At 35.8% G+C, this 17125-nt stretch overlaps 1 protein-coding gene across 5 annotated transcripts in view; it reads left to right on the forward strand.

Annotated features, from left to right (window-relative positions):
• Positions 1 to 17125, forward strand: part of DOCK3 (dedicator of cytokinesis 3) — a 529377-nt gene that overhangs the window by 149502 nt on the left and 362750 nt on the right. For all 5 annotated transcript variants that reach the window (XM_043985259.1, XM_043985293.1, XM_043985275.1 and 2 more), the window contains exon 3: positions 297 to 337. In XM_043985259.1, coding sequence (XP_043841194.1) covers positions 297 to 337 — 41 coding nt within the window. The remainder of the gene's footprint in view (positions 1 to 296; positions 338 to 17125) is intronic.

A 17125-nucleotide genomic window follows, 5' to 3' on the forward strand; every position in this document is an offset into this window, starting at 1 on the left:
CACTTTCTGTAAAATGATAATGTTTAAAACTCCTGGCTCTGTGATTCTTCTACAGCTAAGCTGCTTTTAGTCATGTGACAAAAATTAGTGGTGTCATATTCACTGTAGTTCATCCTCTATAGAGGCAAACACCTGCCCCAAATTTGTAATTTGAAAAGAAAAAAAAAACTTTAGTTGATAGTTTGAGTTATACAACTCTCAAACTCAACCCATTTTGGTAAATGTACTCTAGATATGTCTTTAGAAAAGCTCATAATGGCACTCTTCTAACACCTTTTTTTTCTCCTTTACTTTAGGTTGGTATAGAGGAGTTTCAACAAAGAAACCTAATGTAAAGGTAATGAGAATTCCCTTGCTTTTTTTTATGTAAAGTTGTTTGTGTCCTGTATAAGCAACCTTCTCTTTTAACGGCGTTGTTGGATATAGTTATCATTCTACTGACATTATTAGACCACATTCCTCTCTGAATCAACACTGCTAAAATGGTTACTTAAGGGAATGGAAAAATGTCAATATGGTCACAGCTGTAGAACATGTGTTGTTTTTTTTTTCAAAGAAAAAGCCCAATTGGTGAGTGTGACAGATCTTGCTATAAGCAGTCTGAGCAATGGCAAAAATTACAATTGAGAAATTTATGGGCATGGATTTATGAGACTCTACAATTTGGCAGATTTGGAAAACGGGGAAAAATTAAATAATTTTATTAGAATTATTATCTCTTTTGAGACAAGGTCTCTTGACAAAAAAACATGAAACCTTTTTATCTTATTAAAAAGTGCTCATTTCTTACACTGTATCTTCCAAGTATGTCTATTCCATTAAGAATTAGTTTTAATTTTAGCAAACAAATTGTGCTTCTGAACCACTGCTATAAGTGCACTGATAACCATTTCCCCATTTTACAACATTGTAAGAAGCTTCCTTCCTTTCACACTCTAACTCATCCTGCATTAAGTAATGGATATGTAATTTATGGCTTTCTTGTTCAGAAGGTATTTGCCTACTGTTCGGTGTAATATCCTTTTTCATTTAAAAAGAGAGCCAGATTGTTGTGTTTGATTTTTAAAAGCAAATTCTACTCAGAAATGTAACCATTAATCAATACAACAGAATGTTCATTCTAATGATAGTTTCCAAGGGAATCAGCATGGGAAAAAATCCTTACATTTCTAATCTTTACATCATTTCTAAATTACACAATCACTTGGTACTGTCCATTGATTCTCTAATGAGAGTTTATAAAGGAGAAACATTCTGGCATAGCAAATAAAGAACTAGCCTTGGGACCAGGAAGACGTGGGTTCAAGTTCCTTCTCTGACACACAGAGTGTGTGCCCTTGTGTTCTAAGCAACCATCAAAGACCAAAAGGTGCTGACCTGGATTGTTAGAGGACATGTCCTTACCCAAGATTTCCTTATTCCAGTGAAATCACAAATTCTCTTTTCCCCACCCTCACCAAAAAAAAAAAAAAAAAAAAAAAAGCAAATGCAGGTGCACATTTCACTAAGTTTCCATAACTGTTTGTTTTTAAGAGACAGAAACTAGAACCAAATTGAATTTCTTGTTAGTCAGATGGTACTTTTTAATTTTGTTAGTAATATTTATGGTCTTGGATCCCAGATACAATGCATGATTAGGGATTAAAGCAGGTCTTTTATGAACATTTGAAAACACTGTGTTTGTGTAGTTATGACCTTACATGAACATGATTTTGAAACTTGTGAAACAATATTAAGCATTTTATGGTCATTGTAAGTCATTTGCACAGTATTAACATTAGTGTGTTGTTAGTGCTATGCTTGGTAATACGTAAACACCAAAATGATTTTGCTACTATCTACAAATAGTTTATAGATTTTTTTTAAAAAAAATGCAACAAAGTTGGAGATATTGACCTAGAATAACATTTATTACAAATATACGATAAAGATTTTTTTGTAGTTTTGCTGTTTTTAAGTTACATTTTTAAAAATATTGTAAAGAAATTAATGGGTCTAGCAAGGGGCTGAAAACTAATATAAGGGAAGCGATGACTTAAGAAAAGGAATAAAAGTGAAAGTTTTCAGATCTGAGCAGTAAGAAGTTATTTGTGGGGAGAAAAGCAAAAGTAAGAGTGAAAGACTAAAGACCTCAATTGACAGTTGAGTCCCTGAGGGAAAGAGATAAAAGTGACAGACATTCAAGCTACCATTAACAAAACACCCTAAAAGAAAAGGAAACACCTCAGTGTGAAGAAAGGGAAACCTCAGCTCAACTATCAGTGATAATTGGTATTTAAAAAAGAAAAGATTCTCAACTTCCTCAGAAGACATTTCTGAGGTGAGGAATAAAAGTGAAGCTGAGAGACCTAAAGTGCATTACATCAGAAGACATCCTTGAGTTTAATCGAGGATTCAAGAAAAAGCCTCTCTTTCCTTTCCTCATCCAAAAGAAAAGGCTGAAACTAAAGCAGATGATAGAAGAGGAGAATGTTGGTGTCTGTGATTAAAGAAGCCTAATGAAAGACCACTGCGTTGGCCAAAAAACAACAAAACAACTTTAAGTGAAAGGCATGCCTGTTAATTAAGGAATGGTCAAATCAGTTGTGGTATATGAATGTGATGGAATCCTATTGTGCTGTAAGAAGTGAGAAAATATGATGACTTCAAGAAACCATGGGAAGACTTACATGAATAGATGCAGAGGGAAGTAAACAGAAATTATACTATAATATCAATATTATAAAAATGAATACTTTTGAGGACTTTTATAAATTGATAAAGAATGGAATGAACAAACCCAGGAGAACAATTTATGCAATAACAACTGATATGTAAAAACAAACACTGGGGACAGTTAGGTGGCGCAGTGGATAAAGCACCGGCTCTGGATTCAGGAGGACCTGAGTTCAAATCCGGCCTCGGACACTTGACACTTAGTAGCTGTGTGACCCTGGACAGGTCACTTAACCCTCATTGCCCGGAAAAAAACAAAACAAAACAAAACAAAAACAAAACAAAAAGAACAAACACCTCAGAGCTGATAGAACTATAATGAATACAAGTCATGATTTCAGAGGACCTATGATGAAACATGTATGCATTACAGAGAGATGATGAATCTAGGGTGCAGATAGAGACATATGAATAGATACATATGCATATGCATTTATCTATGTATTTGTATAGAGACACTGAGGGGATTTGGCTTCACTATGCATATTTGTGATAAGAATTTGTCTTTTTCAATGAGGCTCAGAGTTAGGAGAGAGAAAAACTAGGTTTCAGTTAATTTTTTCAGAACACAGAGTTGGAGTAGATTACTACAGTTGTAAAATGTTGCATGTACATTCAGATAAGGTCACTGCATCATCAGTTCTATTTATTTAACTGTTTTCATTGTTGCAATAGACCTCTCACAAAGTGTGAGTTGTCTGCTACTTTCTTTTTTAAAATTTTTAAACATTTTATCATCTGCTACTTTATAATGGAAAAAAAATCCACAAAACTTTTTAAAGCTAAGAAATAAAGATTAAATACTAAAAATAACAAATGAAGCAACAGCAACCCCCCCAGCCCCCTAGCCCCCCTACCCCCGCCAAATTTCTTAAGTACAAGCTTGTTAAGTACTACTTGATTGTTGCTATACAAACCTAGACAAGTTTGTTATTTTCCAGGAGTTTATGATCTGAGATAGGTTTCTTTGTGTGTGTGTGTGAGTTTTTTCTGAATAATCCCTGCTATTGCTTAACTTAGTTTCTCCTTGAGTCTTCTGGTTCCAGATTTATCAGTGTTACATTAAAAAGAGTCCTGGATCTAGCATCTACCTAGAGCACCTAGATTTGTAGAAACCCCTCAAATTATATTGAATTTCTTTGCCATTTGAGGGTCTTTGACAAAATGCTTTATGTTTTATAACAAAATGTTTTAGATGATAAGCTGCTTCCAGAAAAGAGAGTATTTCAGTTAGAGAAATTGGATTTGAATCACAGCTCTATCACTTACTACCCTGTACAAATCACTCAACCTCCCTGGGACTGTTTCCTCATCTGTAAAATAAAAAAATATTTTACTAGATAATTTTCAAGGACTCTTCTCACTTTAACTCTTTGACCCTCTTATTCTAAGCCTTTTGGAGGGTTTTTGTGAATGGGAGAGAAGATGTTAGAGCCTGTTGTCTCTTCTCAATGAAAAAAAAAAAACGAACCTTTTCCCAAACCAATGCCACTATGGCTTATCCTCATCACTGAGTGTCTCCTTCCCATAGGAAAAAGGTTTTTTGGAAACCTTATCTAACTCCTCTTCTTGTCTCCCTTCCCCACCAAACCTTTTCCTGATGCTCTTCTTTGCCTTCGTTGGGTCTTTCCAAATGCAAAGAAAAATTTCACTTAACGACTAAGTAATAGTCTTGTATTATTATGAAAAATATAAAATTAATGAAATACTGGTGAGTTTCAGCATACTTTTTGTACTTAAAGAGTGACAGTAAAAAGTATTTCTGCAAATATAGGTATGAATACATTGATATTGATGAAGCACATCTACAAAAATAACATTTATATAATGCTTGGTCAGAAAATTTTGTCTAAATATCAGGGACCAAGGACCTGTATCCAAAGTTGCAGTTGGGATTTTTTTTTTGGGGGGGTGGTGAGGCAATTGTGGTTAAGTGACTTGCCCAGGGTCACACAGCGATTACCTGTCAAGTGTCTGAGGCCAGATTTGAACTCAGGTACTCCTGACTCCAGAGCTGGTGCTCTTTCTACTGCACCACCTAGCTGCTCCTGCTGGGATTTCTGATCATATTTTATAGATACAATGACAAAAATCTTTTCAATTTCTCCCTTTCCAAAACATCTGATTCAACAGAATTGAAATACCAGCAAAAACTGGCATTGTTTTTTCTAATTATATACCACCTACAGATAATGTCACATTCCTATAAGTTCATTAAGAACAATAGGAACTATCTTTAGCACATACTGTTTATAAATAATTTGTTACATAAGTTAGGGATGCTACTTCTATGGTTCATGGACAGATTTCTGGATGGTTTTTCATGTGTTGTCTCTTGTTCATGGCTGCGTTCAGTTCAGTATCTCTGTAGCTATCACATGGCGTGGCATGTAGTAAATATTTTTTGGATGGATGAATATTCTTAAAACCAGAAAGAATACACTTATGTACATATCTATTACATGCTTCTTTTGCCTCTGAGAATTTTGAAAAATGATTCCCTGTTCTGAGAACTGATATGATTCGTGGATAATGAGCAATTAAGATGATGGGTCTTGAGCTACCAGAAAAGAGCCAAACCAGAAATAAATCAGGGATGAGACAAAGATAATAAGAAACAGGGAAAGGGAGAGAATTTTGTGATTTGGTACATCAATTGTTTTGGGATTATCTGTCCCTCTTCTACTATCTATCTATCTAACACATATATAAAATCCCATTCCTGATTTATTCCTTGTTTGGCTGTTTTCTAATGGCTTAGGACCCAACTAGATCATCTTGATTAATATATATATATATATATACATATACACACATATGTACATGTATATATAACACATATATGTATAAATTGCATATGAAATTATATGTAATTCAGCTTTAACTATATTGAGTGAAATTGGGCCACAAATGGATTGGAAGGTCATCAATTTAACCTACCTTCCTTATTTGGGTTGGATCTGTGATTTCATTGCTATAAGGAACCCCCAGTGAAGAATTTCTTATATTTAAGTTTGTATAACTTGGCTTTCTAAAAGTGTGAGGAGTTATTTCAGAATTTCTATTTCAAATCATATTGAAAGAATTTTTTTTTAATTAAGGACAGTTTCTTGTGTTTCAAAAGAATAAAAAGTAGTCAATTTTCCCAGTTTCCAAAATAAAGAAACTTTCTGACATAAAATTAGAAGAAACTTTAAGCAAACACCTTATATTTCTCCAAAGGGTAGGACTGTGTTTCTATATCAGCTTCTGACAATTTGACATGAGGTCTGTTCAAAGCTGGATGATCTTTGACCCACCTGCCAAACTTGATAAACTCTTTATGAATAAATAATCTTTTGAAATGGACTAAAATTATGGAGCTACAAACAATACAAACAGCTTCCAGTGTGATGACACCAGGAGAGAAAATGAATGAGCTCCGAGGGAAAGAAAACGAAGATTATTTTTAACAGACAAGGCCAAGGATTGCGAAGCTGATTTGCTGAAAAACCACAACTCCAACATGAATAGCAAAATGGTATGTTTTAAGATTCAACTGCTTGTTTTGTTCTCCAAACTTTCTTTTTTAAAAAGAGGGTAAAAGAATCGAAGAATTGTTTCTATTCTGCAACCACCTTTAGTGTCTTTTTCCTTAGGCCACATCAATGAAAAACAAAAAATTCTTTCAAGAGTATTTCTTTATTCCTCCATAAACAAGATTTGGAAGACTTGCCAGCTTGATTTTTATAGACCTCTTGCTTGCATGCAGCAAGTTTTTCTTGGTGTAAGGTGAAAACCAATAAATCTGTAACAAGTTCCTGGAATAACAATCGGATCTCCTTGATGGTCACTAGCCTAGGAGAAAATTATGACATGGGTTTATAGGCAGGATTAAGAACCTTCCTTCAACAATAATATACTTTATACCCCTCTAATTATACTTTTATATTCTACTTTGTATTATAATTATGTGCATACCTATCTTATTGGCCCCTACTAGAGGAACAGGGAATACCTCTTATTCATCACTGAATAAGATACTAAGTGGCCTTTAACAGAGCATGCACTAAGGAAACATCTGCTGAATTTGATTAGAGTCTTATAATGCAAAGATCATTAAAAATATGAACAAACATTTTGGATATATGCTATTTTCCAAGGAAAATGTAAAGAAAGGGAAATTATTTTTTCCTCCAAATTAGCTGTTTTTTTCTAGTTGTTCTCCATATAAATATTTTTTCTACATTGATATATTTGAAACAAATAATAAAGTGCTTTTTAAAAACAACAAGCTAGAGCAATTCCTGGGGTACTATTATCTTCTGGTTCCCCGCATACTTATATGACTGCTTCTTCTCTGTCTCCTTTGCTGGATCCTCATCCAGGTCATGCCTTCTAACCATAGGTGTCCCTCAAGGTTCTGTCCTGGGCCCCTTTCTTTTCTGTCTCTATACTTATGTTTATCTCACTAGTTCCCAAGGATTTAATTACCATCTCAATGCTGATGATTTCCAATTCTACCTATCCTGCCCCAACCTCCCTGACAGCCTCCCATCTCCACCTGCCTTTCAGACATCTCAAACTTGATGGCAGTTAGACACCTTAAACTCAATATCTCCAAAACTGAACTCATTATCTTTCTCCCTAAGTCCTTCTCCTTCCTTATTACTGTCAAGGGGGAAAAATCATCCTCCTAGTCATTCAGGAGCCATCCTGAACTTACAACTTGAGTCATCCTGAACTCCTCACTATCTCTCACCACCCCAACCCCATATCCAATCTATTGCTAGCTAGGCCTGTTGATTTCACTTTTGCAACATCTCTAAATACAGCCCCTTATCTTCTTCAACACTGCCACCACTCTAGTGCAGGCCCTTATCACCTCTTGCTGGTGGGTGAGCCTGCCTCAAGTCCAACACATCATTCATTCAGCTACAAAAGTGATTTTCTTAAATCACAGGTCTGATCATCTAACATCCACCCACTCAACAAACCCCAGTGGCCTCCAAGATCAAATACAAGCTCCTCTCTTTGGCATTCAAAGCCTTTCATAACATAACTCCTTCCTACCTCTCTAGTCTTCTTGCACCTTGCTCCCCCTGCCCCCTCTCACGCACACATACGATCTGATCCAGTGACACTGCCCTCCTGTGTGTTATATAAACAAGACCCTCTGTCACTTGACTCCTAGCATTTTTTTCTCACTATCTCCTGTGCCTAGAGTGCTCTCCCTCATTGCCACCTATTGCCTCCTCTGGAGTCTTCTCAATTCCAACTAAAATCCCATTTTTTACAGGAAAACTTTGCCAACTGCTCTTTAATGATAGTGCCTTCCCTCTCTTAATTATTTCCTATTTATACCATATGTAGCTTATTTTGGTATATATTTGTTGTCTCCTCAATTAGATTGTACATTCCTTGAGGGCTAGAACTTGGCTTTTGCCTCATTTTTTTTTCTCAGCACATAGCACAGTGCCTGACACATAGCAGGCACTTCATAAATGTTTATTGATCAATTATTTAAAATTCCAAAGAGAATGTTACATTTCAATTAATTTTGTTATTCGCATTTTCTATAGACTACATAGTCTCAAAATCATTACATAAAACTTATCTTCCTAACTTCAATCAGTTTCCCTGAAGTGATCATGCCTATTGATTATTAATATAATTATGGGAAAGTTTCATATTTTACCTTTTGAAATTAAGTCAATTGAATGGCATGACAGCATGATGGGTGCTGTAAAACATTAAAAACTGTATTTAGTGTAATCTTTATTTCCTATTTCATAGCCTCTAAAAAGGATATAATTGAGTTCTGGTTTTGGTCATTTAAATGGACTTGAGTAAAAATAAAGTGACTGAGTAAATTGACTTTCAGCTGATAAATTTGGGAGGACCCATATTGGGGGGGGGGGGAAGGGGCTTGATGCAGAGGCATTAGAGAATTACCCCTAAGACCTGGTAGGGAAGACCTAAGTAGCTTAGTTCTGGGAGCCTCATTTGTCAGTGGGTATGAGAGCAGAAGTTGGGAGAAGGCTCCTCAGAGTTTACATGGGCTGTGGCAATATTAACATTTTAAGAAATGAAGCTAAATGTTACTGTCCCATGGACTTATTAAAGTTGTTAGTATAGCACCAATGTGTCCCTTTTTTGGTATTAGAGATTATATATATATATATATATATATATATATATATATATATATATATCATGGAAAAACTTAAGTTCAATTTTTATGATAGTGGAATATGTGAAATAAGTTAGAAGTGGAATAATTTGATTTTTGACTGGCACTTGTTGTTTAAAATCAAATTTAGTCAGATAAAGACTATACACACACATATATACTCTTGTTACTTTTACAAATATATACATGTATCGGGCAGCTAGGTGGCGCAGTGGATAGAGCACCGGCCCTGGATTCAGGACTCCCTGAGTTCAAATCCGGCCTCAGACACTTAACACTTACTAGCTATGTGACCCTGGGCAAGTCACTTAACCCCAATTGCCTCACTAAAAAAAAAAAAATCTTTAAATATATACATGTATGGCTTTTTGCTAAATATGAAAAAAGAAAAATTAATGTGAAGTTTGAAGAGCTGTATTCGATAGGTTAAATATTGACCAATTCTTTTCACTTTTACCTTAAAAAGAAAAATTAGAGAACAAAAAAATCAAAAACAGTATGCTGTATATCTTATACAAAATATATATATTTTGCCTTTGTGAAAAATCCTCAATATGAACTTTTTTATAGTAACCATTTCTGATTTAATAAAAAGATTAACTGGCTCTCCTCCAAAGAGGAAAGGAAAGGAAAGGAACTGATAAATGAATGCAAGGGCTAATGTTTTGTTGGAGTATCTTTAATCAAAAGAATACTGATTACTCCATTTGATTACATCTGTTCCTTTTCCAAAAAGAAGTAGTTTGCCCTGAAATAGGATATGACTATATAGCTGAAGCTTTTTAAAAAAATATGAAACTTTTTTGTTAGCTTGGAAAGGAATATTGCCCTGACACAAATAATCACTCCCTTAGCAAAGACATACCTGTACACCCTGTGCCCAAGAGTGTTTTTTGTGAAGGTCATTCTGGATGGAGTGGAACCTGGTGAAAGATTTTCTTTCAATGTGTGGCTTGTCTCTGCTTCTTTGCTACTGGCTCATTCAAACTTGTATTCAGGGGATAAAATAAGTGGGAGAAAGGAGATAGCAGTTTGATGTTCCCTCTATCTCAATGAAGAATATATATTTTTTTAAACCACATAAACTATTTTATCTTACTTTCTACAAGAAGAGATAATTTGCCTTAAAGAAATCAGAATAGAAATATTGGTAACAATTTATGGAGTTGTGTGGAATGAAATTACTCAAATTCATTTGCTTTTTCTTTTCCTTGTACTTAAATAACATCTAATTCTTCCTGGACAACATTCCTCAGTAATATTCAGATATTAGGGGATGATTATAAGAAATATGTGTTATATTTATATAGAATTTTATGTGTTTATATGTAACCTGGGGTTCTTAGCCTCCCTGCTCAGTACTGTTCCTATGGAGACATCAGATTCTGCAGGCGAAGAGTACACTCTTCCTTAGAATTCACCAGTTTTTTCTGTCTCTTTGAATTTGGCTTTAGAGGTTTTATGAAGAGGAACCCGGGGCAGCTAGGTGGTGCAGTGGATAAAGCATCAGCCCTGGATTCAGGAGGACCTGAGTTCAAATCTGACCTCAGACACTTGACACTTACTAGCTTTGTGACCCTGGGCAAGTCACTTAATCCTTATCACCCCATCCAAAAAAAAAAAAGAAGAGGAAGTCAAAAGAGTTTGGCCTTCCCTCTTGTGCCACAGGGAAGGAGATACCACTGGCAAGGAAGGGTAGTGTCTGATTTCTAGATGCCATCTCCCCTGCCTTCCTGCTCTAGGATTCTAGTGGATCTGGGAGCAGGATGGTAGCACTCAAAATTAGTGAGACAATCACTACCTGCTTCAATAGAGAAAGACAACAAAGGATAGACAGTGATCTTAACCATTTCTCCAATCCCCACAGTTGTAGCCCAAGTGGTCAGAGCTGATTTATTCTGTTTACTCTCAGATCAGATTCCTATTCACTTCTCACATTGTCTTGTATATCTTATATCTGATTGTCTACAAAAGAAATCCAGAAGCTGCCATATCCTTGTCTAATGTGATTAAGGATGGCAACAGGCAAGATTTGCTAAGGGGTTTTGATCTAAAGAAGAGGACTCTCATGCCCTTTTCACTGTGGCTGAGGTACAAAGTGGGGTTAAGAGAAGACAACAGACATAATGCCAAGATACACACATTTTTTTAAAGTTTCTTCTAATTTCTTATCATGTTATAGAGAGATTTGGGCCCTGGGGCCAAAATCACCAGGCTGAATAAGAGGATACATATGAGCCTAGGTCTTAATCATCATTGTTTCTTCTCTACTGGCCAGCTCAGAGTGTGGTATAGTTGAAAGAATGATAGACTTGGGATCAGTAGACCTACATTTGTAATTTTAGCTCTCATATTTGCCAATTAACTGTAAGTCACAACCCAAACCTTCTGAGCTTCCATTGTTGTTGTCGTTGTTGTTTCACACTGTAAAATAGGAACACTTTTCTCCCTATCTCATGTGGATATGAAGAAAATAAAAATTTTGTCTTGCATCCTCAGGACCCATCTCCATACCTTATACATAATAAATTCTTAATGCTCAGCTACACTAAGAATGAGGCAGCTCAGTCTGAGGGATTCCCTAAAACTCTTTATTGAGATACTATAAAGGATTCTGAAGATCCAGTTCTCTGAACCTCAAAGATTGGGGAAAGAGGGGTGCCTAGCTTCAGGAAGTGAAGGTCAACACAGAAAGCCAGAGATCACAAGGTGAGGACCGAGTAACACCAGCTAGCCCACCTAAAACATGGTAGGAGATGGGGAAATGGAGCTTGTCCCTAGAACAAAGCCTTATTTCTAGAACTCAGGCTGGAGAAATGAGTAAATAAAACACCAATTGATATGCAAATGTAGATCTAGAGGTGCCCAAAAATACCCTAAAGGAGAAAGTAACTGTAACAATTGCAAGCAAAGACGCAAAGGAAAAATAGATTTTCCACAAAGACAAAATGAATATCTAGAAAAAATGAAGCAAGATATTCTATAGCAAAGAATTAACTCTATAGCAAAGAATTAAAAGAATAAGTACTTACCTAAGTACTTTTTAAGTAAATGGACTGCCTAGAAATGGACTCCCTAGAAACTAGAATAGACCAAACAGAAATCAATGATTCTACAAGTCAACAACAACTATTAGAACAAAATAAAAAGACTGAAAAACAGAATAAAATATAGGATGTGTGATATAAAAAAAAAAGTTGACCTGGAAAACAGATCAAAGATAAATACTTGAAAGATCATTGGACTTCCTTAAAACCATAATATTAAGAAGAAACATGGACATTAGTTCAAGAAATCAAAAACATAAACTACGTAGATCTATTAGATTCAGAGGACAAAATGAAGATAGAAGCAATCTGCAGACAACATCCTGAAAGAAACCTCAGAAGGAGGGATCCCAGGAATGTTGTAGCCAAAAACCAAAGTTTCTACATCAAAGAAAAAAAATATTGCAAGAATCCAGAAAGGAGTTCAAGTACCAAGGAACCACAGATAGAATCTCACCAGACCTGGCATCTTTTACTATAAATGAGATAATATCTTGGAATACAGTATTCCAAAAGGCAAATTTTGTAGAATTATATCCAAGAATAGCATACCCTGAAAAACGAAATATACTTCTACAAGAGTAAGTGAACATCTTTTAATGGAATAGAGAAGCTTCAGGTATTTCTAATGAAAAGACCAGAGTTGAGTAGGAACTTTAAAATGCAAGCACAAAAGTTCATAGCAACATAGAAAAGTAATTTTATTTGAGGATTTAAAGGGGTGGATGATGATGTAGTGCTAGCATACCATCAGGGGGAGAAGAAACAAGTGTCCATTTAGAGTTAAATAAGAGTGAATTGGTTCTGTTCTGAGGGTTTTAAAGAGAAAAAGGAGCAAGGGACAAAGGAACACACTGATGTAGAAAAGAGTAATAAGGTAGTATAACTTGCTATTTCTCAAAATATGGGTGCATGAGAAGAATAATATACAAACATGGAAGAAGGATCGAACAGAAAACAGATTAATCTCACCATCATGTGTAAGAATGACTTGTAAATTTATTATATGAGCCCTCTCTGGTCCAGGATTTATCCTCTATAAAATAAGGAAATTAGACTGGAAGGACTTTGATGTTCCTTTTAGTGCTAACTTCTTAGGGTTCTCTAATTTTAGCAAAATTAACTGATACCAAACATTATCTGCCTTTCTGAATCAGAAAACTTTTCTGTTCAAGTCTCTGTGATCTAGTTACCCTCTTACAACTTTCACCTAAGTGGAATATTATTCCTTGATACAAGGACCTTTGTTACTTGAATCATTGTTTCTCTAGTTTAATGTATCTTTTAGACCTTTGAAAGGCTATCAAGATTTTATTTAAAAAAAAACTAGAGGATATAATAAAGTAGGACAAGAATCAAAAGGAAAGGTACCTAATTATGATGTCACCAACCATGACTTCATTGATATATAATTTCCCAAGAGAAACCAACTGGTGAAACATGTTTTAGTCAGTGCTCTCCACAGTTTGCCTAAAGTGATTTGGGGGGGTGGGGGTGGTGAGGCAGTGAGGGCTAAGTGACTTGCTTAAGGTCACACAGCTAGCAAGTGTAAAGTGTCTGAGCCAGGATTTGAACTCAGGTCCTCCCGAATCCAGGGCCAGTGCTTTATCCACTGCACCACCTAGCTGTTCCCCACCTCCATGTGATCTAAAGAAAAAGCAGGTTGATAGTTTTAATGATGGATTTCTGGCAGACTTTTCTTAAGGAATATAGGAGATGGGGTTCCTAGTATTAAGGTGTCATTTTGGTTAGCATGAAACATTAGCCATCTTCTCTGGCTAATGTCAGATTTAGCCTATTCTTTCTTGTTTTGTTTTGTTTTTTGGGCAGGGCAATGAGGGTTAAGTGACTTTCCCAGGGTCACATGGATAGTAAGTGTCAAGTGTCTGAGGCCGGATTTGAACTCAGGTCCTCCTGAATCCAGGGACAGTGTTTTATCTACTGTGCCACCTAGCTGCCCCTGTGGCAGACTTTTGTGACAGTCTCATTACATGGATTCCTGGGAGAGGTAGTTGGAAATAGAGTTGTCTTCTTTCTACCTTGAAAAGATTCAATGGCTCTTGCAGGAATGACACTTGGAGACAAGGTGGGGACTTTGAGTCTGTGGATCACAGTAGGAACAGGAATGAAGGCAGCATGCATAATGTAGAAAGAGGAACTTTGGGAGAGAGGAGCAATGAGATGGCCTCATTCACTGATATAGGTAGAAGAGTTGTGACCTGAGCATTGATGAACTTTCCTCTAGTCAAGAATCCATACAGCTAGTGAGGTTGTTTTCTTCTTTCCATTTCTTTCCAAGAAGAAAACAGTATTTTCTGTTCTTTAAAGTTTTTTATTGTTGTTTTAAATAATATTTTTAGAAACTGACTCATTGTAGATAAAATATAACCTGCATTAACTGTTGTTAATTAATATGTATCCTTAATTGTGATAAGGAGGCACTGGAGGGAGCAAGAATATTGGGTTTTGGTATCCATAAATCCATAAAAGATCATGGTTTGAACTTTGGTCCCAAAGTACCAGACTTTCTCATAGCTTGGAGTAGGACTAAATCAAGAGAGAATATTATGGATTTGGTTTGATGATTTTGGATAAGCTGTCCAAAGGATAGGATTAAAGTGGATCTTGAATTGGTTGTTGGGTCACATAACTTCACCTCATCCTTCTTTCCCCCACATGTATGAAAAGAAAGCTCTCTGCTTGGGGTAGAGTTGAAAATGGTGACTTATCCCAGTGAGAGTGTAAAAAAGTATGAGTGGTCCTGACTGTCCTGGCCTGCATTCCAGAAATGAAGGCAAGAAGAAGTGCTTTTCCTTCATTTTTCCCTCAACCTCACACTTGGATAGGTACAAACATCATTACACGTGTTATTTTATTGCAGTAATACCTTATTAGGAAATAGTGTATTAGCATAGTTTTGTGCACATGGTTATGTTTGTAGATTATCAAGATATGTTAGGAAACATAGCTGCTTCTTCATCCAAAACAAATGATGCTTGTTTTGTAAGAGTTGAAAGATTGCTCATAATTTTAGTAATTATTTTGATTGCTGCTTCTAATAGAAATTTCTTGCTATTGCTTTCTTTCTCTCATGTAATCTAAACACTGAATATATTTAGCATTACCCAATACTGTGCCTTTATAGACCCATGGTCAAGGTTGAGTATATACAGCATTATTATGTTCTTTTCTAATAAAATTACAATAATATTATGAAGTGAACTAATTTTGGTGTTTTTTAATGATCTCTTGACATGATTCATTTTCAATACCACAAAAAGATAGCCATTATAATAAACACAAATATAACCATATCTTAGTTATTAATGCATAATTGCCATAAATTTTTTAAAAATTAATCCTAATTTAAAGCATTAGGGTTGAGGTGAGGGGGTATGAATGTTACAGGGGTTGGGGAGATTGTTGGTAGGTTTGTTTTTTCATTCTAATTTTGCTACATTGTTAACCTGAAAGCTTTATTTAGATATTGAGTTCAGAATAGATTTTATGCAACTTATAGGAGAACCTAAACATTTTTTCTTGTGTTTAAAACTCTATTAAGTATAAATTATTCCACATCTAGCAAGTAACTGCTAAGTACAATATGATGGCACCAAATTTATCTGTATTCACTGAGAAATTTAATGTCACAAATGTTTATTGAATATTTACTATGTGAAGATACTCTACTTATTTTTAAGGGAGATAAATATGAAGAAGACAGTCCTTTCCCCATCATCCACCCCCAACAAACTTGCAAGCCAGGAGGAGCAAGAAAAAGGAAAATGTGTCCGTCTGGGCATAAATGACCCTTTAGCAGCTTAGATTAGAAGTAGGATCCTCTACATCTCCCTTTTAACAAACCTTCAGGGAGTTAAAAAAAAAAAAACAACATTCCAATCCCATCCTCTCACTCTCTTGCAGTTTAATGACTATGGTCAAAGAACCCGATGTGTTTGTATAGAGGTAGAGTTAATAAATAATGCCTTGTTTCTCCAGTCAGGTAGGTGGTGCAATTGATAGAGTACTGGGCCTGGAGTTAGGAAGACTCATCTTCCTGAGTTAAAATCTGACCTCAGATACTTACTAGCTGTGTGACCCTGGGTAACCTTTATTGCCTCAGTTTCCTCACTTGTAAAATGATCTAGAGAAGGAAACAATAAACTGTTCCAAATATCTTTGCCAAGAACCCAGATGGGGTCATGAAGAGTCAGGCATGACTGCAATGACTGAACAAATTCCTCACCAGTCATCATCCTGGAACCCACCAAGGGGAAGAAGCATCTCTAACACGTCAGAGATAGAACTTTTCCTGTACAAAATGGGAAAGCTAGAAATCCATCTTTGGAGGAAACTTCCATACCATTGCTTGAATCTAGACACGAATTTGGAAACCATAGCATCCTTCCATCTCATTTTAGACAAACTACCATACCTCTTTACCAAAAGCCTCCCCACTCAAAAAAGATGCCTCCACCCTGAAACTTACTTTCCTAATTGGTATCTGGACAAGGGCAGAGTTTGGGGCACACCAACTTTCTTCCCTAAGGTAGGAAAAAATGTCTAGGATGGTAGGGATTATTTATAGGTAAGAGTACCATCAATCAAACTAATTTCTTCAGCATAATTTAAGCATGAAAGTACCAATCAACCCTAGCTCAGGAGTTCCAAAATGTTCTCAAACACCTGTTATGGTTACAGCTAGCAAAAGGTTGAAAAGCAATAGTCTTTCTATTTTTGTTCTGTGGAGAAAAGACAGAAGCAGCTTGAGGAGAAAGGTACAAGAAAAATAAAGTGTTTTTCCCCTTCCACCCCCATCCTTCTGGAGTTATCTTTCTGCTGAGAGAAGGAAAGATTAAAAACAAATGATCAGCATAGGTATAATGATACAAATGCTGCTACTGCTAGTGCCAGCTAGCATTTATATAGCACTTTAAAGTTGGCATAGTGCTTTAAAAATATTATTTCATTTTATCATCACAACAACTCTGAGAGGTGGATATTATTGTTCCCCATTTTACAGATAAGGAAACTTGGATGGACAGAGATTATATAACCTAACTAGGGTCACACAGCTGGAAAGTGCCTGAGGCTGGATTTGAACTCAGGTCTTCTTGACTATAGATCCACTGGTAGAACTGCTTTTATTCAGCTACCTGTGAGCTAGGAAGGAAACCAAGGGAACTTTAAC

Source organism: Dromiciops gliroides, chromosome 1 (assembly GCF_019393635.1).
Source record: "Dromiciops gliroides isolate mDroGli1 chromosome 1, mDroGli1.pri, whole genome shotgun sequence".
Classification (NCBI taxonomy): domain Eukaryota; kingdom Metazoa; phylum Chordata; class Mammalia; order Microbiotheria; family Microbiotheriidae; genus Dromiciops; species Dromiciops gliroides.